Genomic DNA, 27,055 nt, shown 5'->3' on the forward strand with positions numbered 1-27,055 from the left:
AAGCATTTGTTCCAGTTGACAAATTAATGAGTATTAATGATAGTGCAATCATTGCATATTGCCAGAACCTGTCTGATGTAGTAAGTTCTGTATTTCATCAGGTGGGAACAGATGTAATCTCAAAGGAGAAAGTGCAAGCCCATGATTTGATACCCGGAGACTGGGTAAGGACCAAAGTTCATAGAAGAAGAAACTGTTTAGTCCCAAGGTGGCAGAAGGCAAGACAAGTAATTTTGGTTACAACAAATGCAGTTAAATGCAAAGGGCTGAAAAGGTGGATTCACGCAAGCCATACGATTCGTGTACCACCTCCTGAAAATCCTGATGAAGACAGTGATACAACAGCTGATTCAGATTCAGAAGGAGACCAAGAAGATCCTGAGTCTGATGATCAACAAGAAAATCAACATCAAGAGAATCTAGATGAGAATCAGAACTTGAATGAAGAAGATCTGAATATCGAAACTGGAGATCGAGGTGTTGATGAAGATCTGCTTGAAAAAGAGTCTCTAAATGAAAAAGAAGATTCAGAAGAAGCAGAAGATTCTGCGCGAGACGAAAATCGGAGCCAAAGTATTGAAAGGCGAAAAAGTAACTCTGTGATCAGGAGCAAAAAGCCTGAGACTGGGAAGCTGAAGGTGATTCCTGAAGAAGAAGAAGAATTACCAAGTACCAGTAAGGATATTGTTTCTAATGGAGTGAAGCTGCCGAGTAAAGAAGTTCCTAGGTACAGATTTGAAGTCTCAGATACAGATACTGATGAAAGTGATGAAGAATCTGAAATAAGAAAATTCAGAAAAAGAGCTTGGAAAGCTGAATGTAACGAAAGTGTGCCAAAGAAAAAGGTCTTGAGAAAAGGAGACATTTGGCCTGAAGACAAATTGAAATTCAAACTGGTGAAGAAATCAAAAGATCAAATCAACGAGATATCTAGTCAGGGAGGTGAGCCTGAAAAGAAAAACGAAAACAAGAAAATAGAGGTAATCACTCGAAAGACAAAGAGAGTAGTAAAGCCAAATCAGAAATATAAGTCCCCAGAGTGGACCTATATTATAATCCCACCAATTGTAGAGGTTGAGAGCAGTAGTCAGGAAGACTTGGAAGAACTCAGTGACAAAGATTGAAATTGTTAGAAATTTTGATAAGGGTTTTGTGTCCTGGCATAAGGCTGAAGAAAATGTGTTAGGTGACTTTAGGTCGAAGAAATTGTGTTTAGTTGGGGAGCACATATTTATGTGACACAAGGTCAAAGAAAAGCTATTTAGAGTTTTATTCTAAAAAAAAAAAAAAAAATTAAAAGGGGGGATATATAGTTTGTAGTTACTCACATTTTAATAGTTTGTAGTTACTCCCATTTAAAATTTTTGTTTTTCAAATTTAGAATGCCTAGATCAGATACTTCTAGGTGTTCGATTCTTAAGAGATGTTGTAAAATGACTTCAATTTGTGTGATATTAATAATCCTACTTTGGTTAATTTTAGCTGTGGTTTATCCTTTTGATGTTAATAAGCAAAAACTTAAGACTAATATAACAAGTAAGGTAGAGCCTATACATGAGAAACATGCTGGCAAGTTTAGCAGAGTTATTAATCATGATCCAGAGTCTCATCAAGATAGATCTGTTGGAGATTTCTCAAGCAATTCATTTTCAAGGCTTCTGTCTGAATATGTTAAAGTAATGAATGTCAAAGACTGCTATGTTTGTGTGAAGCTGCCTGCTTCTGTTTCAGAGGGAGTTACTTATAACATGTTACCTCTTACATATGGCATTACTTGCAGTGTAATTGCTAGTCTGTTTTATCAAACTGGTCGCCTGGAATATTATTATTCAGACTTTGATGAGGTTTTTGCAAATCTCAAAATTGTAAATAGCTTGAACAAAGTGAGACCAGGGAAACAGATGAGGGAATTCTTTTTAGTTACTAATGAACTCAATTATGAATATGCTTATAGAAATAATGTAACATGCAAAATGAGAGCTGAAGAAAAGACTTTTCTGAACATGGTTGAGGAGAGAAGGGCTGTTTACAAAAGAAATGAAATGCTTAAGCATGCTAAATCAAAGTACTGGCAGATGGAGGACGCAAAATTAAATGGTGTTAATACTAATGCTGCAATTCACATAGACGAACCAGTTAGTGGTAAATTTTGTATCAGAAGAGACATTACGTTATATGATAATTATTTTGTGGGTGCTAGTCAATGTGAGGATACATATCGTATCATAGGGGGATGGGGATTTAAAGGTGGTAAGGATCCAATTATTCCTGGGATTTATTTATCTGTGGCAATAAAGCATATTTTAGCCTCCCAGACCACTGGTATGGGACATGTTATCTTATCTTGGTCTTTCCTAAAATCTTTCATGTTGACAGAAATGAAAAGGGTACTTTTGAATTTGGTGAACAACTGAACCTGAATAGATACAAAAGAGAAAGCTTTACAGAAGTTCTGGGAGACATCTTTGGTGCTGTTATTCCTATGGTAGGAATTACCATGAATTCAATCAAAATCAGAAAGGTTTCTACAATTGTAGATAGGTTGTCAACAGATACTGCAAGTGGTTTTCAATTAGTTAATACTGAACTTGTTGCTACCAGAAGCATGGTTATGCAGAATCGTCTTGCTTTAGACATTCTGCTTGCAAAAGAGGGAGGAGTTTGTGGGGTCTTACATGTCCAACATTCGGGAATATAGAGTTGCTTGTTAAAATCATTATTCAATTTCATGAAGAGATAGTACCCATGGAAGAAGAAAGTTTTACAGAAAGAATTGGAAAAAGAATGGAGGCTATCAAAGAATGGTTTTCTGAAGTTGGTAGCTCCATCATTGGCAAAGTGCTCTATCCAGTAATTGTCATCATCATAGTGATAATGCTGCTAAAAATTAGCTGTTTGATTCATAAGAGGAGGAAGCATCAGAAAGAAAAGAGAAGGATTTTTAAACTCAGAAAAGAACAAGAGAAGGAATATGAGTTAGAGGAAATGCGAAGGGTTCAGTTTGAAAGAGATGATCAGACAGCAGAAACAGGGGTTTAGGGAGACTAATATCGAGAGAATCCAATGTGTGGTGTCTCTAAATTGGGTGAAAATTTTCCTGAAATTTTTGGGTGTTGTTTGGTGATTTTTAAATCACCAGATGAGGGAGTTGATAAAGCGAGCTTCAGAAATTATTTTATTCTGACTCGTGAATTCAGTTCCCTATAACATGAACTAATCTATTAATGAGCTGTTGCATGATTTGTTTTATTAATCAACTTAGATTAAGATTGCATCACACACGAACACGCGGGAACTAATAACATGTGCTCTTGTTGCATTTGCAAGTCTGTTTTGTAACACGTGATTAATTTTGTTTTGTTTGTCATGTTTGTCCTTTTGTCTTTGTCACTATTAATATGCGGCTGATCATTCATGGCATGTGCTTTTTATATGTGCTTACATGTTTGTTCTATGTTGTGATTGTCTGTCTGTGTATCATTTAATCATCTTTTTACTCTTTCAGAAATTTAAAGCTGGACTATATGAAGAATGGTAGACATTTTATGTGCTGCTTTATTTGTTTGCTTCTGCTAGATGTCATTTATTAATGGGTTAATTAATAATTAGCAATGGTCGGGTGGGTAACAGAAGGGTTTGTTTTACCTGAATTAATCACTCTTTTGTGCTTGTTTAAATACTAGCTCGAGAAAGGCTTGAGGCCTAGTTCTGGTTCTGAAGAATGTTGATCGGCCTGTACGTGAGCAGAGTCGGAGCCAAGTGCAGTCATCTTGGAATTTTTCCATGGAGAGCTTTGCTTTACTTTTGAAAGGACTGTGGCTCTGACAATAGAGACTTATAATCGGACTGCTCTGAATGTTCTTTTTACAAGGCCGAGGAAGTAACAGGGATGATTTTGCCGAGCTTTGGAGGAAACCAGAGAAGAAACTTTTAAAATTGTTGCAAAACGCTCGGAAGTCGATGTCACTCTATGTCAATGAACAATAGTATGGTGACGTTCTTTCCCTGGAAGATGTGGTTTTGGTGGTCTGACAGTCAGCAACCAATCAGGGTGCTGAAGTTTGTGGAAATATTACATTTAGTTAGATTAGCAAGCAAAAATGGTATAAAAATTGGGCCTCTTGAGGGGAACGGGGCTGACTGTTTCCTGAGGGCGAAGTGCTGTCCGATTTCCTATGGATCGTAAGCATTCAACTGTTTATTAATTTTATTTTCCTTTTCAGGTCAGAAAGCTAACTTAGGGAATAGGGTTAATGATTTCTTTAATTCATAATTTTATGCAATGTTGAACTGTCGGATTTTTGAGCCAATGATTAATGATTTAAACTGAATAAATAAAAATAAATGTTTGATAGTAATAAAAGAGCTAATAAAGTTTTTGCAATTTGTGAATTTTAAAATAAACTTTTAAAATGACAACCTGGTCTTGTTTATTGTAGAAAGTTTTAAAACAACATATTAGATTCATTCGCCTCATGATTCAGTTGCTCTGTTATTTCTATGGGCCTGGTATTGATTGGTAAGTCTGGTGGTAGATACTGACATCATTTATGCAGAATTTTAGTAGGAGCGCTGGATCACCATCCATGCCTCATCTCTCAGCTGCGATTTTCATTGCTTAACAGCATTTTGTATACCCGTCTTGCCTGCCCTAAAGCATACTAATTTCTGGAACATTTATGTGTCTCTAATTTTAACTTTGAATAAGCCTGGGTGAACTTTGTGTCGAACCATCCTTTCGTATTCCTTTTTTGTTTTCCTTTTAGTACAAAAAGTGCACCCTGGATCCCATCAGTGATGGGTTGAAATGAAGTTAAGACTATTTTATGTGTGGCATTCTCCTCTAGACAAGCGGCAAAGGTGAACTTTGTCTTACTTAAAACATCCCTTAAAATTTTAGGGTCATCCACCATCGCCCAGACCAGAGAGTAACCAATCATTCTATCACGACATGTTTTGGGGGAGTGGTTGCCCTTAAACTCACTGTGTGTTAACCAAGTTATGTGTGAAATAGAGACACTCAATGGACAGTGGACACTCAAGGTGATGCAGTGATCCTTGACTATGTTTTCAATTATCTTACCAATGAAGGGGAGATAAGTGTCAGGGCAGTTGCTGGCAAGGACATCAGGGTCTAGTGTAGATATCTTAGGGAGTGGAAGGATATGGCCTCTCTTGAGAGCCTCTGGGAAGATGCCTTAAATGAAGGAGGCACTGACAATGGTAAGTAGGGCAGAAAGTTCCTTCACAGAGAGCACTTTTGATGATGGATAAGGCTAAGACATCAGCGGTAGCTGTACAGTCATCTTTAAATCATTAACATGAGTTTAGGTTTGTAAAGAATCTCTTTCAAAAGAGGCTGGCTTGTATGGAACCAATGTTTTTTTTCCAAGTATACTTCCTCTCAGATGAGCTTTTGAACCCTCCAAACATCATTATATTGAAACACTGAGCCTCATCTAGAGTTCTGTACAGAGGCAGACTCCCCCCCAATGCACACAAACCTTAGGGACAACAACCCACAACATGTTACTGCATCCTGGTGAAAGTAACAGCCAAACTGCATTTTATTAATACTAACTCACTATAGCACAGACAATGGCCTCAGAGAGGCACCACCCTAAATAACTACACTGCACCCTCCGGGTGCTAACTCACAACATCAACTCACCACACTGCATCTGAAGGACAGTAATCCACAGCAGAGTACTGCATGAAAGGGTCACTAACTGTAACACCCTACATCAAAGAAACACCCATCCACCACACAGACCGTAATTCTAAGAGAACAATCTGCCACACTGAATTGCACACTAGGGATACAAAAACACTAACCAACTATATTGGACTCTATTCTAGAGAAACAAACTCATCACATGGCAATGTGTCATAGGGACATTAATCCAATGTGATCCGTTCAATGGACATAGCCACACTACAATGTTCTACATCCTGAGGTCACCAATGCACCACAGCCACTTCAGTGTTCGCTAGCAGACCAAAGACTACTGAGTCCTAGGGAGACTTACTCTCTACTGACTGGTATGCTAAAGACAGTAACTCAAAACAGTGAATTGCATCCTTTGAATACTAACCCAACATTGCATCTTATGAATAATAATTCACATATTCGCATCCTAAAGATGTAACCCTTCACACAGTGCAGCATTCCATTCACACTTTCCCACCACACTGAATGATATGGAAAATAACCCACCACTCTACACAGCACCCAATTAACACTATATATACTTTGTATCTTAGAGATACTAATCAAAAAAACTGCCCTGCTAGGGTCTTCAACCCACCATAAAGTGGAGAAATGGGGCTCAATGGTTAGAGCGGCACACCCTGATGCAGAGGTCTGGCCCGTGACCAGGGTTCAATTCCCCGCCTCGGCGGGTCTTGGGCTCAAAAATTCCACGGGCCTGATAATTCTCGCCTCGGTTCCTATTCCAATCATGGAGTCCCACTCTGCAACTCTGGGCAATAGCTTGCTTAATCTCCACAACGGCCCCCACAACGCTAAGGATGCCTGGCCTCCACCCACATACTGCACAGTATAAGGAACTAAAACCTACCACTCTGCCAGGCATCCTAGAGACTCTAACCTTCCAAATGGAACTGGAGCCATGAGGCACTGGCCTACAGCTCACCATAGCAGCCAAAATAACTACATGGCACTATTTATAAACATTATTATTATCTACACTCTAGTGCTTCTCAGGGACAGTACTATATACTGCTCCCTTGGAAAATGAATCCACCACAATATACTGCATTGCAGGGACTATATTGCAGTGCACCAGTGCATAATTTGTAAAATATGAAGTGCAGGTGCTCAAATGTTTGTCGGGGGTCACACACCTACTTTTTCCCGGCTCCACCCACTCCCTCCACTGGTTCCACCCACTTACGCTACAGAGGGAGAACTTCTGGATACGTTACCTGAGCACGATGCAGCCCACAGATAATTCTTTGTTATCTTTGACTCTTATCGCATTCTATCTGAGACAATCTATTAACCATGAATGTTTGCTTTATCCATGATTTACATGTCTGTGATAGTACTAGAATGCATTTCATACATATTATGTTTACAAAGTATTAACAATCTTTGCACTGGATTTTAGGTTTGTGTTTATCACAGAGATGTTACTTTAGTTTATCTTACATGCCATAGTATGTTATCGTTTTCACCGCATTTTCACCCTTCCAACATGGCCCCCGTACATCACACTGTTATGTATTCTTTTCCCATCCCGTAATGGCTACCCTGCTTCGGACTGTTTTTCAGTCCGTCATTCATGTTTCTAGAAGGCACCGGTCGTGCTGCACATAACACGAGCACCAGCCGATTCCTAACGCTTACGCGAGCAGGAATCCATGACTAATGCGCGTTTAAAGTACATCTCTAGTAAGTACCGGCTTTGGGCGGCGTTTAAACTTGATTAGCGCACACAAGCACTTCTTTAGAGATAACGAGCATGTCAAGATCATGCATTTTGTTATTATTATTTGTTTAGGACGCTGTTTTTAACTCTATTGGCACTCCCGGTCTGGTATTGCCTGTTATCACAATGTCGAGCACTCCCAATCGCATATTGTTGTTACGCTTCAATTTGGTTTTAATTCCTTTTCTCGGTTGCACGATATTTAGTTCACAATCATTTTTAAACTTGACAATTATTGAAATATCGGCATAGTTCTAGACTATCATTTTTGACACATCTTGCATGTTTAATAATTGTGGAGATTCCTTGAACTATATTGGATACTTGATGTTTAGATTTTAGTTATGTATTGGAGAAATCCTCTCTGAAAATAGTTTGTTTTCATTTGTATTACAGACTATCCCCCTGATGAAGGTCTGGACTAGCCCGAAATGCATAGGGATGTATGGGAGAAAAATTGTGGATGTATTTACTGATGCTTAAGGAATACTACAATTACAAAACAATCTGGAATGAACTTTGTGTATGTCTGAACTTTATCATACCCACGGGTATTACTTAACGCGGTGCACTGGATGACAACTCCCACTGGGAGTTTGCTACTTTGTCTTTACCAAGGTATGCCAGCATGATTGTCAGGAAATTTGAAGCTCACCCCCTCAATCTTTCTGACCATGCTACGCCCCTTCCCGGTATCTACACTAATGCTAATGCACGCACACTTGCAAGTCCAATGCCATTCTCAGCTACTGTCTGTTAATTACAAATAAATCATACTAGTTGTAGAAGAGTAAGGTCTGCTTCCTATGGTTACCCCCACTTTTTGCTGTGTTTCACTGGTTTTTCAACTTAAGTCGGGCTGTGGCCCTGCTAATCAGGACCACAGCCTAGCTGTTCTCTCTCTAAATTGATACCATGTACTTTAGGTACATCCCAGATTGGTTACTGGGTTACCCTTGTGAGTCCCTGTATATGGTACCTTAGGTACCCAGGGCATAGGTACGCCAGAGGCCTACCAGGGGCTGAAACATGTATTATGCCACCCCTGGTTAGCCTTCCAAAATGGCACCACAGGTCCACACTTGCAGCCTGGGTAAGGTAGAGTAAGCACCCCTCACTTAGATATAGTATACCTATATCTACCTTTACATATAGACACATATTAACCTATAAGTCATTCCTATGGCAGGCCTTGACAATCCTGAAGGCAGAGTGCCTGATTTTGTGTGAGAGGGTGGCCTAGCATGAGCTGAGTCCCTCGGCAGCTTTCTGAACCATCTCCTTATAGCTGTTCTATGATATAGCCATACCATATGCTCTTAAGTGCATTATAATCCTCGCGGTTAATGCTAACTTTGGATTGGCTTTATCAAAACATGTCGTACTTGGTGTCAAACACTTTGGAATACTACCACCCCCCCCTCCACTAGCAAGTTCTGGCAGCTGGGTAGCATCCCAACGTTCTAGAGGGAAAAGACATGTACACACTGGTACACCCGTTTAAAGTTAAACAGAGCCCCTGCATCACAAAATGGATGCTGCTGCCACAGACACGAGTCTGCCCTCCCCAGACAGGCTTTCGTGTATTGGGGCTGGGTGAGTTGCATTCAGTGAATGCTTTTCAGACACTGCTTGGGGCACACAAGGTGCTCCATGCATTTTCCAGTTCAAACTGGTTGCTGGAGCACTTTGCCCCAGCTCTGGTGCGAATCTGGACAAAGGGGAAGGGGTGTAACCACCCCCTCCCCAGGTCCTCCCATGGGTGGGACCCTAGAGTTAGTCCAACCTCTAAGCTTACTATAAGAATAGGAGCCCAGTCCCTAGGACTTTAGATTACCCTGGACCAATCTCTGCAACATATATCTTGGACATTAGACATTCCATATCGACTGGAAGACAGAAGAAATCTCCCTTGTGGTCAAGGAGTGACCACCCTGTTCAAACAGGCACCAACAGCATCTTTGCTGGTCTGCATTTTTGAGGCTCCCACTGGATTCCGAAGAATCTGCAACACAGGACACAGAGTTCCAGACATCTCTGAGGCTGACCCGAGATCCCAGCAAAGCTGAGACTTGAAGCTGACACGAGAGACGTGGGATCGGAACTCCTGAACATCTGCATTTTTGCAACTGCACCTACTTCCTGAGGTATCCCGAAGTTGTGCATTGGGGTATTTGAAGCCCCTGCCCCAAGCACTTTTTGCACTGAAGCTCAGAGGCATACACTTCACAAGTGTTCCGTGGGCCCAGTTTGTGCATTTCCACTGAAGGCTCCTTTGCGGTTCCCGGTCCATTGGCTAGTGAGCCCCCATAAAGTCCAATACTTGATTCCTTGAGTTTTCCTGATTGCTCTAGACGTGCCCTGACTCCCATCCAAAGGAGGAGTCCCCCAGACTTTACTGGTCTGAACCGAAGCCAATCTTGTCATCTTGCATGGGTTGCTGTTGCCAAGGCTTGTTGGGTCTAATCCGGATTCGGACGCTGCAGCACTCGGCATCCTTCATGGGACAGCTTGAATCCAGCTCTTGATCATTGTCAACACATCCTGGTCCTCGTGGCTGAAGAGTCAAGCTTCACCCCTCTCACCTGAAATCACCCGACATCGGCTGGCATCTTCTCCTCACCATCCTGGTCACTGGCTAGTGACCCAGACTCTGTCCCCTCTGCTTTCAGGTTCTTCACATCTTCAATCCACCCTTGGATCCACCCGGACACTTTTCCTCTGGTCGCCTGCAGCATTTCTTCGCAGTGCCCCATTGGAATCGACGACATAAACACACCAAAAGACACCTATGCACCGGCTTCCCTGGGTGAGGTAACACGAGTACTCCGGTGCCCCCGTGGGTCTTGACTCTCCACAGCTACCACTAGGATAGCTTTCTATAAAGGTTGACTTTAAGCCTAACATCAATAAGGGTTGTTTGGACTGGTGCAAGGTGCCCACTACAATAGTGGACATCATATGCCAGGCCAACTTCTCACACCAATGTCCTCTTTCTGTCCCACATTGTAATACTGGGCACATTTTGTGTTGAAGTTGTCCACCTACAGTTTTTAATAGTACTGCATGTGCTATTAATTATTGTTTGCACAATCAACCCACTCTTTGAGGCTCAAACCTCAGACTGGTGAATAATACCCAAACTGTGCATGTTTCCCCCCTTTCTGAGGTGTTCAAAACAAACCACAATGTTTGTGGTAGCTTTTATCTCATTAAATTCTTGCCAGCAAACAACTGCATGTATTGTATTGTATTGTAATTGCATCACGCTTACTACCCCTGACGAGGCGTCAAATCGCTTTTTCGGCGAGTAGCACTCTTCTCCGAACCCACGAAGTATTAGTGTTGAATGAGTATAGTGAAATATGAAAATAATTTGAGTGGTGGATAGGTTAGTCAGTTATTTGGATTGAGAAGTGTAGCAGAGGGATAGAAGAGGGAAAAAGGTTTGCATTTATATAGCACTTCTCACCCCTGATGGGTGTTGAAGCAGCAGTAGATGCAGTGACACCTGAGCCCAGGGGTATGACAGGCCCACTTCATTCCAAAGGCTGTATTTTACTAAAAAAAAAACAGGACATGAGGGCCCAATTTATTTCCTTGCATTAGGACTATTGGCACCCTTGCTATGCCAACTAATCAAAGAACCAATTTCACTTCAGAATTAGGGTCTGTTTGTGTCTGACTTCGTAAACTAGACATGGATGTTCAAGGCAGCTGCACAGTAGTCCCTGTCTTGCAATATCTTTCGGGCATTGATATTCTAGGCTCTGATACCTTCTTTGGGTCAATAAGGGCAAAATCAAAGAGCAAAAAACAGCTATTGTAATAACTGTACTTGAAGGTATTGCACTTAGATTTAGAGTTTCAGTGCAAAAATGAGGAACAATGCATTCATTTGCATGTTAGCAACACGATTTTGCTCTCCACTTGCGGATTGTCTATGAACTGATGCCTTCCACCCAGCAATCAAAAGCTTGGAAAATTGTATGAATGAGTAGTAATTCTTCTAAATGAGGGTCAAGGAACCCAATGACAAATGAAAAGGCCATCAGTAGTTGAATTTCAGCAGAACCTTTGGAATTTCTATCATATGATTTTTGAATTGAGCAATAAGCGTCTGCTAGTATCAGCTGCTGCACAACAATAGAATGCTTGCTTTTCCACTGGTCACGGCATGGAAAGAAATCTAAAAGCCCATAGGACGAACGGGCACAGAAAGAACCATTTTGTAGCTGCTCAAAAGGCAATTTCATTCGTGAAATAAAGCAGGAGTGACGTCTATTCTGCCTCGACACAAGAAGCATAGTGAGTGATTTGGAGATACATGGCATTGTCTCCCCAGCATGGGAGCGCTGGGAGGAACGCTTAGAGATCAACAGCACAGGGCCCACAGCCAGATTAATTTAGCATAACATTCCTCCCCTGCACCTTCTGAGACAAAACTGTAATAACGGATTTGATTGGGTGGATCTGGTCCCTAATAGAGCTATCAGGGGACTGAGCGGCAGGACAATTCACACCCTGCAGAGGTGACAGAGTGAAACAGAGCTGCTAATGGGCTCGCAACCAAACGTCCAAACAGCACATGAGTTTTAAATCTACTATGTCTTCCGTAAAAGCACTAAGGGACACCAGGAGGTGGGCAATGTTCAATACAAAGTACACACTGTGCAAAGAGTTGAGGTTACAATGGACAATGCACTGAATACTAGTGGCAGAGAAACCAGGCCAACATGTTGCAGGGGGCTTGGTGTTGGTCCCAGTAGGGGCTGTCCTTGGGTCACAAAAACAGCTTAAGAGCGCATCAAATGAAGATTTGGGGAGCTAGATCCAAGAAGATGACCTCTAGTGAGGCATGGCCCATACCAGTGAACCTAGAGGAGGGGTGGCAACATGGTGGCTTTAAAGGGGAAAAAGGGCACATCAATGAAAGATATGATATACTAGCAAAGCCACAAGTACAGAAAAAGGAGACAAGCAGAAGAGACAAAGCCATGGCCAGCCTGTAGTTGGCTCTGCCTTTCCCAGGTCAACAGACAAAGGCCCGATCACAAGGCAATAGCTAGAGGACTTCACCATCATCAAAATGTGTTTATTTCGAATTATAAATCCATAAGCACATACATCAAATCCACAATTCATTATTATGACAACCCTATGGTAAAATAAATATTTTTTTAAAACTGCGATTAAAATCAGCTAAAAATGGAAATATGAGTATATTAGACAATATCTAGGGGTTTTACATTATTAACAGCCGGAGTACCTATCCAATAACCAGTAGGCACTCAAATAAAGTAAATCAGAAAACATCTTGGGGGTTTTACACATCCACGAATGCAGGTTCAGCCACTGCGCCAACACAGATACGTTTTCATCCACTGAGTCTGCAAGGATATGTATTATCCAAACAGAATGCAGGTACTTGCCTTTACTAACCATTACCTCTTCTCTTCTGTCAGATTTTAATAACCTCAGTGCTAACTGGGAGGGTCTTAAACCCAGCAGTCGGCACAAAGGTAGAACTTATTTAAGGAACTTTGGGATTGGTTTCACTTCTTTATATGAGAAATACCCAAGAGATACAAGATTTCAAAGCTGACTTAAGTACCTTGAGGAAAGAGTGTGCTCTCTGGGAGAGGCAGTGGAAAGTAGATTAGAGGAACAAGAATTTCTCAGACAGGAGCTTATTGTAGTACAAGAACAGAACAGAACCTTACAAGGGCAACTGGACAACTTGGAAAAAGCACCAAACAAGATAACATCAGAATGTGAGGAGTATCATGAAGAGTGGAAGGAATATGGCAAGAAGATCTTCAGAGGCTACTGGGATATGAAACCTTCATGGTAGCACTAGACGGAATGTACAGGACAGTGGGCCCCACATTGACGACGAATGGTCCACTGGATAGTGTGAGTCCATTGTATTGAAGTTAAAAAGTAGATCATGGTAACAGCAAGGGAGAAATGAAACATCAACTTAGAAGGTCACAGCATTGCTTAATGTAAGGATATCAGCAGTGACATTACAGAGAAAATGCCCTTTCCAATCTGTTGCAAACTCAAAGCTTAGCTATGGAGATGGGCTGATGGAGCAGATTTCATCTGGAGTCAAGCATTGCATTATTTTTGTGCTTCAGACAGACTACATTTAAAATGCGCACATTTTGGTGCAAGTGAAAACACATGGCACATAAGACATGAATTGAGGCCTAGTTAGTCTGAAATGCTTTTGTTGAATTAACATGCGTTTTTTCGCAGAAAAAACTTGTGATTTCAGTGGCCTTTTTTAGTTGTGAAGAATGGCCCGTCACCCCCTCCCAAACACTTAGTGAAGACCTTTCAGACTTTTTTGAGGAAAAAATTGCCAACATTACGTCAACAATCGCACAGAATCGAACAGATACCATCTCAGATCCTTACACCACCTGAACTACAGCATTTACAACTTTTAAACCACTCACCAAGGAGTATGCCCTGAATCTATTTTTAAAATGTAAATTTGGCTCTCCACTGGACCCAGCCCCGGCGCTGATCCTGAATGAGATAGCCCCGCTAGTTATTAACCCCCTGCTTAAAATATGGAACTCCTCCCTATATTCAGGTGTTGTCCCTTCCGTCTGGAAACATGCATTGCTAATCCCCATTAAAAAAAAAGCAGGTGTCGACCCAACATGTTTGAGTAACTACCAACCTATCTAACTCCTACCCAAGCCAACCAAAGTGCTCGAGAAGGCGGTACAAGAACAGCTATCCAACTATTTAGAATCAAATTCGCTGTTCCACGATTCCCAGTCTGGATTCAGACCGGACTTCAGTACCGAGTCAGCTCTACTTGAAGTATCTGAGTCGATTCGCAAGTGCACGGATAGGGGAGAGGAGGCCATGCTGGTCCTCCTCGACCTATCCGCAGCATTCAACACCATCTCCCATGTAACACTACTTACTCGCCTGCAAGAAGTGGGAGTTGGCGGTGCTCATCTTGCCTGGGTCAAATCATTCCTCACGAACAGATTCCAACAAGTGATGCTGGGCTCCTTCCTTTCTACCAAGAAACCTTTGACTTGGGGGGTACCACAAGGTTCTGCCCTTAGCCCGCTCCTGTTCAATGTATACCTGAAGCCATTGGCAAAAGTGGTGGAATCATGGGGCGTCAGAGTGACCTGTTACGCTGACGACACTCAGCTGGTGTTCTCCTTCAACGACCACTCTGAAAGCTCCTTACACAACTTTCGCCACTGTATTGTAAACATCGCCTCCTGGATGTCCTCTAACAATTTAAAACTTAACACAGATAAGACGGAAGTCCTATTTTTAACCAAAAATCCCCCATCTCTTCCAGCCTCTGGTGGCCGGCCGAGTTTGACCCTCCCCCAGTACCTGTCCAAGCTGCCTGCAATCCGGGCTTCCAATTTGATACTGCCCTCTCCTGCAAGACCCAAATTAACAAAGTCACAGCGTCTTGTTTTGGAAAGCTCCGTATGATTAGAAAAATCATCCCTTTCCTGCCACCAGACTCACGCAAGACGGTAGTCCACGCCCTCATAACTGTCCATCTGGACTACGCCAATAGTCTGTACGTCGGAGCCCCGGCGTATCTCATTCATCAACTACAGACAGTACAGAATTCAGCGGCCAGGCTGATCTGCAATATCCCCTATCGTCATTCCATCTCACCCCATCTGATTAAACTCCATTGGCTCCCAGTGAGTCTACGGATTCAGTTTAAATCCCTGACCCTTGCTTTTAGAGCTCCTAATGGTCGAGGCCCTGCCTACCTGAGACACAGACTGAAGATCTCACAAGCACCCCGAAACCTCAGATCTAACCATCTCCGCCTTATGATCTGTCCCCGTTTTCGCCTTGCGCGAACAGGAGGAAGGGCCTTTGCAGTAGCCACCTCCAGACTGTGGAATCACCTTCCAACAGAACTAAGATTCCTAACTTCTGAGCCTTTGTTTCGAAAAAAACTAAATACCTGGCTCTTCTCCCTGATTTAACCCTCCCTCTCTCTCCTGAATACCTCTGAACCTCACGAGATACTGTCTTCAGCGCCGGGACACCTCCGTCGGAGGTAGCTGTGCGCTCTACAAACTCCTAAATAAATAAATAAATAGAATGTGTTCTCTCTTCCCAGCTCATTTTCCTTGCAATCTACATTCACTAATCCTGTTTTAAGAGACGTTGGCTTTGTTGCATATTCAGAAAAAAATATTTCAACTTATAACACCTCTTTCTATAATGTGTGTTAATTAATAATGCACCAAACACTACACATGGGGCAAAACGCTTTTTGCATGAAAAGCTATGTAAAACATTAAAGCATGTTGCTATGAGTATGTATTAATTGTGTGCACCTTGAAAATTTACACTAGTGCATGTTTATGCTATATTGCACATTTTTATTTTTGCATGTTGAGCACAAATAATAAGAAAAGCTGCTTTAAACTAATAGCTTTGCTAGGTAATCATTTCTTGATGGTATTAGTATGGGGTGGAAAACCATAATTGGTTTATTTACATAAAGTGAATACTCTTTTATGTTAGTTTTGTTTTTTGGGCCTAAGATAAAATGGCTGCCTGTGAATCCAGCAAGGCTGTGACTTGCATTAAAAGAAGACAGCATGCTCAGATTGTACCAGCTTGCCTCAAGAACAGAAGGTGTCAAGGCCACTGTGTACTGTACATTCTTTTTATTGTACCAATGTACCAGTGTTAGTTAGAGTATCCTTCCTCCCTGTGATATGACAGGTAGGAGGAAAATAGAAGGAAACATTTTTCCTAGTAATTGTTGCTAAAACATATCAATGTATTAATCATTAACGTTTCTTTTGTTAAAACCTGTATAGTTTGGAATTTGCAATGAGATCAGAATAGTGAGACCCTCATTCCATCTTGGCTGACCAATCAGGTACAAGCTTTTCTGAATATGAAACATTTTTGTGTAGTCTGCCAAAAGTTAGAGTATAAATAATGACCTCTTTGGAGGCGTAGTTGGCTCTTTGGCTTTTAGGCACTAAGGCTTTAGGGGGCGTGTGAGCTCTTGAGAGAACAGATTAGACCAGACATCATATGGGTTAGGTACGAGAAATGTCGCAGGAGGAGATTGCTGAAGCCTGGGTGGAGATTGCTTTGGAGGAGTGACAGAGTGAGGTGGGGGGCCTTTGCTCATATTTTTTCCAGAGTAGTCCTTGCACGTCATATTTTTGGCAAGGCACATCACAGTCCTCTGAGGACTTGTGAAGGAGGGGCATTTCCAAGGAGCAGCCTTTCTGTCAGACGATGGAGACGGAGAGAGACAGATTGAGCATCACCATAGCAGACAGTGCAGTTGATTAGAATAGGTTTAGATGCTAAAATTCTACATTTATGCTTTGACTAATTAATTAGTTTTGAAAAGATGTATTTGTCTTATGCATTTAATACTCTTAATGGGAGATTTTTGTAAATGATTAATTATTGATTAGCCTTGCAAGACTCTTTTTTCCAAGAAACTCTTTAAGAGTTTTGAATGACATTTGCACCACATTTTCTTTTCTACATCAGATGCTTATATGCAGACTGTAATATGTTCTGTTTTAATGCGATTTTTCCTGTTTTCAAAATTCTGTAACCTGATTGATATTTGAATAATGAATAAAGGGTTAGAGAAAACCTTAATTTTTGTCTAGAAAATAAAACCCTTTAAAATACTCACCATCTCTCTTTATTGGCTTAATTAATAATTGCATTTTTAACTGTTCATGTTCATGTAAAGTCTCCTGAAGGTTATACATCTTCTCAAGGGCCCAACACCTTTTTAGCGGTAAAATAGAGGTAGATGAGGTTTTGTATTGAGAAATTACCATGAAATTAGCACTGTATCGGGGCCGGTAAACAACCTTTACAACGAAACCTTTACAACGCATTACCATTATGACGCAACTTTTACAACGCAAAACATTACAACGCATTGCGCTGGGGGGCGCTCTAGGATAGGGAATAGGTTTAATGTACTATCCAACACCTTCCCTACTATCCACGGGGACTGGAGTTGGAATAGTAAATTAAACTATTCACTATCCAGCGCCCCAAAGCACTATGCGTTGTAAAGGCATGTGTTGTAAAAACCGCGTTGTAAAGGCATGCGTGGTAAAAGCATGCGTTGTAACGTCAGACATCCATCGGGGCCATAGTCTCTTGAAATGGCCAGCAATACCAGAGAGGTTTAATAGCAGAGACAAAAACTATCCTGATCTCTACTGTAAAGGAGAGCGATGTTGAAGATATTGGATTGTAGGTGGCAGTTAAAGGCTGCCCCAAGCACTCAGACTGAAGTGGACAACTGTATCTAGCAAGACGTGAAGGGGAAAGCCATTATAGGAAGACATGACAAATGAATGTGAAGGATTCATCATACAGCTATGGATGCCACCTGTTCAACCAAAGAGAAGCATAAGGGACACATGTAGGCCCTCTTGTGCAAGTAGTGACTAAAACGAAGTGCCTCGGGGGATGGCTGGTAACCATGAATTTTAAGATCACGATTATGGAGTGGACAGCTGGGGCGGGGGTGTTAAGTAATAGATGTTTCCTTGATGGAGCAGTAATATGGTAAGATTCCTACATGTAGTGAAGTGGAAGGGATGGATGGTTACATGCGTACTTTATCCTGCTTGACACGGGCAGGACACTGAAGTTGTTTTTGTTTAGTATAGTTGATGTGTTTAGTGGGTTGTGGGAAGGAGGTTGGGACCTAGGGAATGGTTGTGCTTAGTTCCACCTGCACCAAAAAAGCAACAACTTTCAAATACTGGCTCTACACTGGAGACTTTTTACATAGGCGATAGTGGCTGGTAGCTCGGGAGTAGCGATGTAATGGTGAGAAATGATGGTCAAGCTGATTAGCTTTAATGTCGGGTAACTTAATTCCTTGGAAAAGTACCTGGATGTCTTGAATAAACTGTAGGCCGTGGAAGGGGTCATCTGTCTCATACAGGAAACATAATGTTTTAAATTAAAAGTACTTCTAAAAAGTAGGAATACCAGGAGGTGTCTTGGCACTGCCACTGTCAAAAGGTCAATAAAGTCGATTAGTGATTACCAAAGAGCCAGGTTTTTAAAGCCTTTTTGAAAGATAGAAGAGTTGCCATGGATTTGATGTTTAGAGGGAGAGTATTACATAATTTAGTTGTGCAAATAACAAAACTTCTCCCGCCCCAGGAGGAACATTTGAACGTAGGGACTGTGACATTTGTTGCCCCAGTGGAATGCAAGGACCTGCTGGGACAGTACAATTTGAAGCTGCCTTTAAGTAGAGACCATTACAATAGTCTATTTTAAATAAAACTAAGGCCGTCACTACCATTTGGTGTAAGTCAAAGGGAATGTAAGGAAGGATTTTCTTTACTATCTTTAAAGTATGAAAGAAAGAGGAGACAATGGCATTAATGATCAAACTTCTAAATGTATTACCTTCTTGACCGACATTGGTAGAGTTCCTAGCTCATGAGAGCACTATGACATGGACCAAAATGACACCTCATTGCTAAACGGGAGGACCTCTGTCTTCTCAAAGTTTGACTTCAAGCAATTATTATTCATCCCATCATTCACTGTCCGCATGCAGTTATGAACTCTGCTTCCAGTGTTATTGTCATTACTGGAAATGGAGTGCCGTCCACGTCGGATGGCAAGAAAATCTGGCCTGAGAAGCTATATACATGTTAAATAACGTTGGGCTAAGTGAAGGTCCTGATGGACCCCGCAGGGCAAAGAGACGGTATCTGATATGAACTCCTCCAGTGTCATGGATTGCTCTCTCCCGCAGAGGAATAATTTTAAAAGGGCAGGTGCAGCTCCCTTGGTCCCAATGTTGTGAAGACAGTGTCATGGGTTGCTCTCTCCCGCAGAGGAAGAATTTTAAAAGGGCAGGTGCAACTCCCTTGGTCACAATGTTGTGAAGAACGGTCAATCATCAATATTGACTATAAGCAGACTGGCCCATTTGAGACCCAAATGATTTCCTAAGCAATATTTTGCTTATGGCCTGACTAAAACCAACACATCAGTTTCCATAAATACCTTTGGGCTGTTGCATAATTTGTGCCTGTGTTTGCCACTTGCCCGCCACCAGCACCTTTTGCTACACATCATAACATACATACCACCGCATGGTGGTGCTGTGCGTCTGCTTTTTTAGCAGAATTTATCAGAGGAATGTTTAACATTTTAATATATTTTTTTTTAAATGAGAAACTAGCATGTAGGTATGCTGTTACGGCATTTAGCAGCAGTAGTAGCCGCAGTGGGCTGTGCCAGCTGCAATGGACTCCTGCTAAATACTTCAGACCCTGGCATGTAATTGTTTTTACAAATTAATCACTGTGTTGGTCAAGTGCTTCACTGGTTTGTCCCTCTCTCAATAAACCAAGAATATTTGGAAAATTAAACTAATAGGGTGTTTTAAGTTAGTTTACCCCAGCCAAACTATGAATAAAACGCTTATAAAAGTGAACATATTTTACTTTACCTGAAAAAACCAAGTGTCCCAAGTCGATACTGAATTGACACCACAACAACATTTTCATATGCAGATAATGCAGATCCATCATAATAGGATGCACCGCCATTGATAAATGCTCCTCCATGGATCCACACCATGACCTGACGCAAACATAATGATTACTTGACAACAGAACTTTAACAGTAATTTAATGTTTACAGTATTTAATCTGAACTCAGATGTAATTCTGTTTTGAGAGCCAGGACACGTGAATCATTTTTAATATCAATTCAATATATCAGTTCTGCAAGCACAAACTTCGAACTGTTCAAAGTCAGTCTATATTTTCTTGAAGGTACCATGTTCTTTAACAAATTATGCTGGTAATCTTGTTGTTGTTAACCAAATATTGTTTTTACTTGAGACTCAAAGCATTTAATATACATCTAATATACATGCTCAAATTCAATAGCTCAAAAACCATTAGACAAAAATAATTTACATGGACATATAAATGTTATTTTGTAGAAAATATCATGATGCAAATATCATGCAAAGAAAAATATCATAATACTAATATTATATTGCAAACGAAAAATATCATAATACAAATATTATAATGCAAAGAATCAATGGAAACACATCTAAATGATAGTATGCCTTATTATTTGAAGTCATTTTTTGCTTCTCTGTTTGTGTTGCTCATTTTGGGCCACAGAGAAGCAGATAGTTTCTAGGTCCAGACTATTTTGTGGACAACATCTCTGTCAAACATTATATTGTGAGCAAATGTTGCTTTCAGAAACAACTATGTTTACCAAAAGGACAATTCAACTCTAATACTTAGTGTACTGGGTTGTACTTGCAAGGGCAAGGGATACAGTGTCATTGCTTGAAGGTGCCTTAGTGCCTTGAGAATAGAATGGTTAGTAGATAGGTGTGCATGAAATGTTTTGCGCCCATATGTGTACCTATAGTGGTAGAGGTGGAACCGAATGACAATACTGGTTATGGTAACTGTGGGCCAGAATAATATGCATACCAAAAAGACAATTGTGTTTTGGAAATTAGTTGTACCAATGTGGAAGTCAATTGAGAAATAGTCAAGAAATTGGACAATCATTATTTTTCATTACAGAGATCACTCTGAATGTGTGAATTTTCCTGCAACTCTTTTCCAGGTGGTCTCCATGGTAAGGAATGTTTTTTATAATATCTGCTAAGGCAGGGAAAATTGGTAATTTCCAGCTAGGAAGTTGTGAGTGAGTGAGTGAAGGAGTTTTGTAAAACGCGGCTGCTGCCCGAGGGCGTCCAAGCGCTAAGTAGAGGTAACAGAGTTGGCTTAAGTTTCCCTCTTTCACCTCATTTGTGTGATGTGTAATAGAAAACTACTGGCCCACCTCCTTCTGATGATATCCTGGCCCAGAATGCCCTATGGGTGGAAATTGAGGAACACAAGATTGTTGGGTGCCGGGCATGCCCTCAGATGATTTTTTGGGTTACCAAAGGTAGTCGACGAGCGGGGACAAGTGATGAATTTGGGTGCTGGTATGGGGTGCAGAAGTGAGTGTGTAGTAGGAGATATGGGACATTCAAATTGCCAGTAGGATGGACAGCACTCAATGCTGAACGTGGGGATGGCTGCTGACTGGTGCCAGACCTTCCAGTGTCCTGAGTGGCAATTTGAAGAATCAGGTAAAGTTTCTCATTGCTGCAAATTGCTGCTGACACTGTCACCTTTCCTTATCCTTTGAAAAGCTCTCAAAGTGTCTTAAAAATATGCAACATTTTAAGTCCTGCCCATCCTTATAGCTCGTGTAGGAGGCTGGCTTAGTATATGGTGCACACTTATTTAAGTGAAGAACCTTGCACTAATCCAGACAACACTTATGGTGGTTTTAGTGGTCTTAGACAACTTTAGAAAGCTCTTTAAGTGGTAGCTGTGGAGTGCAGCCTTCAGGCTTAGAAAACAAGAAGTGTAAGCAGCATTTTTTTACCAGATCTAATCATGTAGTGTAGGTTAAATGAAAAAGAACCACAGAGTGTAGTTATAAAAATATGTCTATTTATTACACCACACTCAGTAACACATTGGTGTATCTCATACCAGGAGATATCAACACAATTACACAACAATACTTCAATTGCAAGAGGTAGGTAAGTACAATAAACAGTGGTATCTAGGTGGGGACCAAACTATATACTAAGAAAGTGGAATGCAAACTGCAACCAAAGTAAGGACTTGGACCAGGAAACTCAGAAGAGCTGGGGACACAAGGAACCACCCAAGGTAAGTACCCGGGAACCCTACAGAGGATGTGTGCAGAGTGGAAACACAATTGTGTCCTCAATAGAAGTCAACGGGAAAGACGCAGTTGCAGTTTTGAAGAAGAAGGACCCTTCCCAGTGGAACCCTGAAGAAACCCTGTGGAAGACAGAAGGTTGGAGAGTCACCCCATCTGTGCATACCCAAGGAACCGAGATAGCTGCACCAGGGAAGTCGGGTGCATAGGTGTGAAGTGATGTCAGAAACCGCTGTAGACCACAATGGAGTAATCAGGAAAAGATGCCGCTGGGGAAGACTGTGCAAGAGTCCAGTAAAATCCAAGGGTTGATTCTTAAATAGAAGAACCGGCAAGCAGAGGGGACAGAGTCTATGCCACTCAAAGGTGACCAGGAGGCTTGTAAGAGCAATGCTTACTGATGTCAGTTGATGCAGGAGGGATGACAGTGACATTGTCAATGCAGCTGCGATCACCAGGCAATGCAGAGGAAGACCAGGATCCGTGCATGAGCTGTCCCACTTCGGAAGTCGAAAACCAGGGGGTCAGTGTCTGGCAGGAGCACCAACAAGCCTTGGCAGCTGCAACAGGTGTGGAGAGGGAAGAAGGAGCAACGTTGGGACCAACAACATCCAAGAGACTCACCACATGCAGGAGAGCAAGAGTAGGACCAGAGCAGGCAGGGGAGCCCCCTGAAGCAAGAGAAGACTCTCAGGAGGACCCAGAGGCTGAAGGCACAGGAGACGCAAGAGGACCCCGAGAAGCTCACCAAAGATGAAGGCCCACTGTGTAGAGGATGGGGTCAGGACGAGGATCTTGGCAGGAAGAGAGGCCGGAGGATGGAGCTTCTTGTAGCCAGAAGATCTCTGGAGTGCAGAGCCAACAAGCCTTGACAACGGTAAGTCAATGCTACGTGAATAGGGTTTTGTCCCAGTGGTGCTGAAGAGGTATATTGGCATCACATTTACAGAGAGGCCAGGACAGGCCTTGAGGGAGTTATAGAACCACCATCTGTGCTGCTGAGCCTTTCAAAGTCTGTGGGACATCAAGAGAAACAGACTGGTCATCTCCATTGCGGTGCCTACAGATGCAGGGGAGTGACTCTTTAACTCCAAGGGAAATTACTTTGGGTGTCCTTGAGGCCCACAGGTCTGTTGAAAATCCTGAAAGAAGCACAGAAGGTGAAGAAGACTTGCAGAACAGCGAGACCAGAAGCAGTAGGGGATATCCTTGATGCAGTCTCAGATCCAGGCGAAGTCCAGTGAAGTCCAAGTGTCCAGTCGGTTGAAGAGTGACGTGGTTTCAGGCTTTGGTCTTGTACTATGATGAATCTGAGGACCAACCCACAGGTAAGCCCTTTTATACCCTAAGAAAGAGCTTCGGACGACCCAGGGGTCCTTCCCAGAGGAGGGGCTGGACATATGGGAGGATAATCCCATTTCCTTTGTCCATTTTCATGCCAAGCAGAAGTCAAGGGCTCTCAGAACTGGTTCCAACTGGAGGATGCAAGGAGGGCACCTAATGTGCACTTCAAAGCAGTCTGCTGGTGCTGGCAAGCATTCCCACCCCAGTCCTATACATTAAGTCCTGTCTGGGCGGTGGTCACACCTCCCTGTGACAGGAACCCAAGTGTTCTACCTTCCCCTGCTTGAGCTCAGCTCAGCAGCAGGAGGGAGGAATTGTGTCTGGGGTCGGCAGCAGAACTAGCTTGCTGGCAGACGCTGGACAGCTGTTACCCGGAGTTCTGGGGGCTTCCCAGAGGAGCCCCTCAGTGCACGGAATCATACCTTCAACACCGGTAAAGGTGTTGAGGGGTGATTCCAACATGTTTGATACCAAACATGTCCAGGTGCGGCAGAGCCACCATATAGTTAGCCATTGTGTAATGATGGGTGTCCACTATATGTATTAAAATGGCTGACTGCACTTACAAAGCCTGGAAAATCAACTTTGGATTTGGTAAGGGTGCCCTGCTCTTGCAGAGACACCCTCACACTTATAACCCAGCACCATGCCTTTAGAATTGAAAGGCCTGCCTTAGGGGTGACCTATAGGTTTTAAGTGTAGTGACATCGGATATAAGAAAGCATTTATCAGTCATAAGTGGTGCTAACACCAGCTTACACAGGCGGCAATGGCAGGTCTAAATTCACAGTTTGAGTGGTCGCTCATGGGTGGCTTAATACTTGCTGCAGCCGATCGGAGACCCCTGGGGTACCTATGCCCTGGGTACCTTAGTACCATATACTGGGGATTTATAGGGGTACACCAGTAGCCAAAAAAGTGGGGGTAACCATGAAAACAGACCCTTCAATCCTACAGCTGGCATCCCTCTTACAAAAGCAGATCTTGATAATGCTCATCAGTTCATTTTATCACCTCCAAGTACACGCCCCTTTTGAATAATTGCACTTTATTAGATCTCCCTGTTCCCCAATATTCATAACAATAAACACAGAAGCCATTGGTAATCGTGTGGATATGGAGGAATTTGTGTATGTTTCATATGTTTGAGCATTATTAACAACATGCAGAATGTACATTTTTCTGGCTTGGATTAACTAGGCCTCAATTGAGGCCCTACCACCGTCTTGTTCAAAATGGATGTCCTCCCCCTTCACATTTCATTGATCATTAATTCTGCAGCATGCAGTCAAGCAGTCATGTTTATTTCTTTTGATGTTGTTCTTGCTGTTCTTGGAGAAAGCTTTCAACACAGACATAGAAAGTAAATGTTTTCAAGGTCCTTTCGCTAGCTCACTGTACCCAATTCATTCATATTAGTTTGCCATTATTCACGTAACTGTTTTCTCCTGCTATCTCCAGATGAAATTAGCATGGAGAGGGCAGAATAAATTTTCATGTCATGGGATACTGCTTAGGTCCTAAGGCCATATGACTTTTTACAAAGTTGTGCTCTGATTTGCAGAGAATCCAATACTTTTGTTCACAACATGATGAAGAGAAATTGAAGCCCTATCTGGGTTTTAGAGAATAACACAAGATCATCAGCATAGGCCAGATACAGTATACTGCACTGCCCCAATTTTGTACAATATAGTGGTAAAAGCATCAGCAAGATATAGAGAAAATAACAAAAGGGACTAGCATTCATCCTTGTTTTAATCCATCTTCTGTTTTAATCCTTGGAATCAAACCTCTTTTATCACTTTCTTTGACCTGCACCCGCGTATCCGAATACAACTCCATAATAAATTTAATTGAGTATTATCAATCCTCGAACCTGCTTGCTTTGCCACAATATGTTTCAATCTACCTTATGAATGCATTTGAATAGTTTATAAAGCCGGCAAACAATTTTTTGTTTTTAGTAACAAAGGAGTGTTTTACCAAACAGTTTAAAGCAACAATATTATCCATTCTTAAAAACCCTGATTTAAAACCAGTTTAATGAGTATGATTTATCGCAAAGGCAGTCTGCCTAGTCTGCCAATTTCATTGATAATACTGTACTTTATATTTCACCATCAGCATCAAGTAACGCAATTATGTTATAACTGATGTGTTCTCATTTGGGGGCCCATTTACAAAGGGCTTGTAAAATAGAACCTTTCAATGATGCAGGAAAAATACCAGAACTAAAAAGTAAAGTCAAGTAGACCAGTTTACTACATTACTCTTGAATATAGCATTCAGGCCTTGAAAAATCATAAAAATGTTACTAGACCTGCAATTCCTAACTTGAATTATCTACTCGACCTAACGAATGTACTTGACCCGTAAATTAGTCTCAAATTGCGTAATCCTAGGCAAATATTTTACTTTACAGAGCCACCTTTTCCTTTATTATCACATTTGAGAGAGCCTTCAAATATGTGAGTGCAGCATTTCTGCTGTACAAAAAAATCCTCTTTTGTTTGATTAAATAGACTAAACGCTTGCTTGATGTATACCAAAAATCTACTTACATATAGGGTACACATGATCACTGGCTTGTCTCTTAGTTCACTAAAAGTATTGCCATCAGGTCAGGGAAAGGAGTGTTTCTCAGTTCATGTTTAAAAACTCACTTTTAATAAATATATTACTAAAGCAGGATGTGGAAGCTAACAGTCATTTACAGACAGTACATTTTCCGAGGAAATGTTCCAAATCTTTCCCATTAGCATGCAGTTTTACTGGTAAAACTATATAGTGTATAAACAATAATCTATGAAAATTTGTTTTAGTAAGCATATTTTTTATTTGAACATTACCAAGTGAAGTGTTTGATTTGTTTTCCTTCTATTAAAATATTTTTTTCATCACACAGAATTACAAAAAATAGGCGTTCATAACTACTGAAATATATTTTGAATTGTTTGTACAGTTCTTTTATTAGCTATTTAAATGTGTGTTAGAACAAAAAACTGCCACCCTACAGCCTTGCATGTCACCCTCTTTGTACAGCAAGTCAGATAGTTCACTTTACAAAATCCTGGAACTCTGCAGTCAGAGAAAGAAAAGAAATTGTAACAAGATGCAAACTGACTTCTGACATCTGTCTCTATACACAGAGGAAATGTGACCAGATAAAAATAAGATTTAAAGGCATCTTTATTGCTCCATTACTTGTGGAGTGAACAGAAAGATTTCTTGAGGCCTTTGTGCTTGAGATCCATTAGGGCCAGGGGCACGAGACATTTTAAGTTGAGAAATAATCCAGTATTTTAACAAAGATTTGAGACTGTGGCCTTCAGATAACACACACATCTCTGCATCTTGTGCTTATCAAACTGTCCTATATAAAGGATAGTTTTTGTCTTCTGAAAAAAATGTGGAGTTACATTTCGTATATCTAGTTTCATTTCTTGCCTCAACTTAACCATACG

The 27,055-nt window shown here is 41.5% G+C and overlaps 1 protein-coding gene across 5 annotated transcripts in view; it reads right to left on the reverse strand.

Annotated features, from left to right (window-relative positions):
- LOC147673982 (fatty acyl-CoA hydrolase precursor, medium chain-like) overlaps positions 1-27,055 on the reverse strand; it is a 408,709-nt gene that overhangs the window by 310,618 nt on the left and 71,036 nt on the right. For all 5 annotated transcript variants that reach the window (XM_086945063.1, XM_086945066.1, XM_086945065.1 and 2 more), the window contains exon 5: positions 19,969-20,102. In XM_086945063.1, coding sequence (XP_086801189.1) covers positions 19,969-20,102 — 134 coding nt within the window. The remainder of the gene's footprint in view (positions 1-19,968; positions 20,103-27,055) is intronic.

Source organism: Lissotriton vulgaris, chromosome 12 (genome assembly GCF_964263255.1).
Source record: "Lissotriton vulgaris chromosome 12, aLisVul1.2, whole genome shotgun sequence".
NCBI classification, from domain to species: Eukaryota; Metazoa; Chordata; class Amphibia; order Caudata; family Salamandridae; genus Lissotriton; species Lissotriton vulgaris.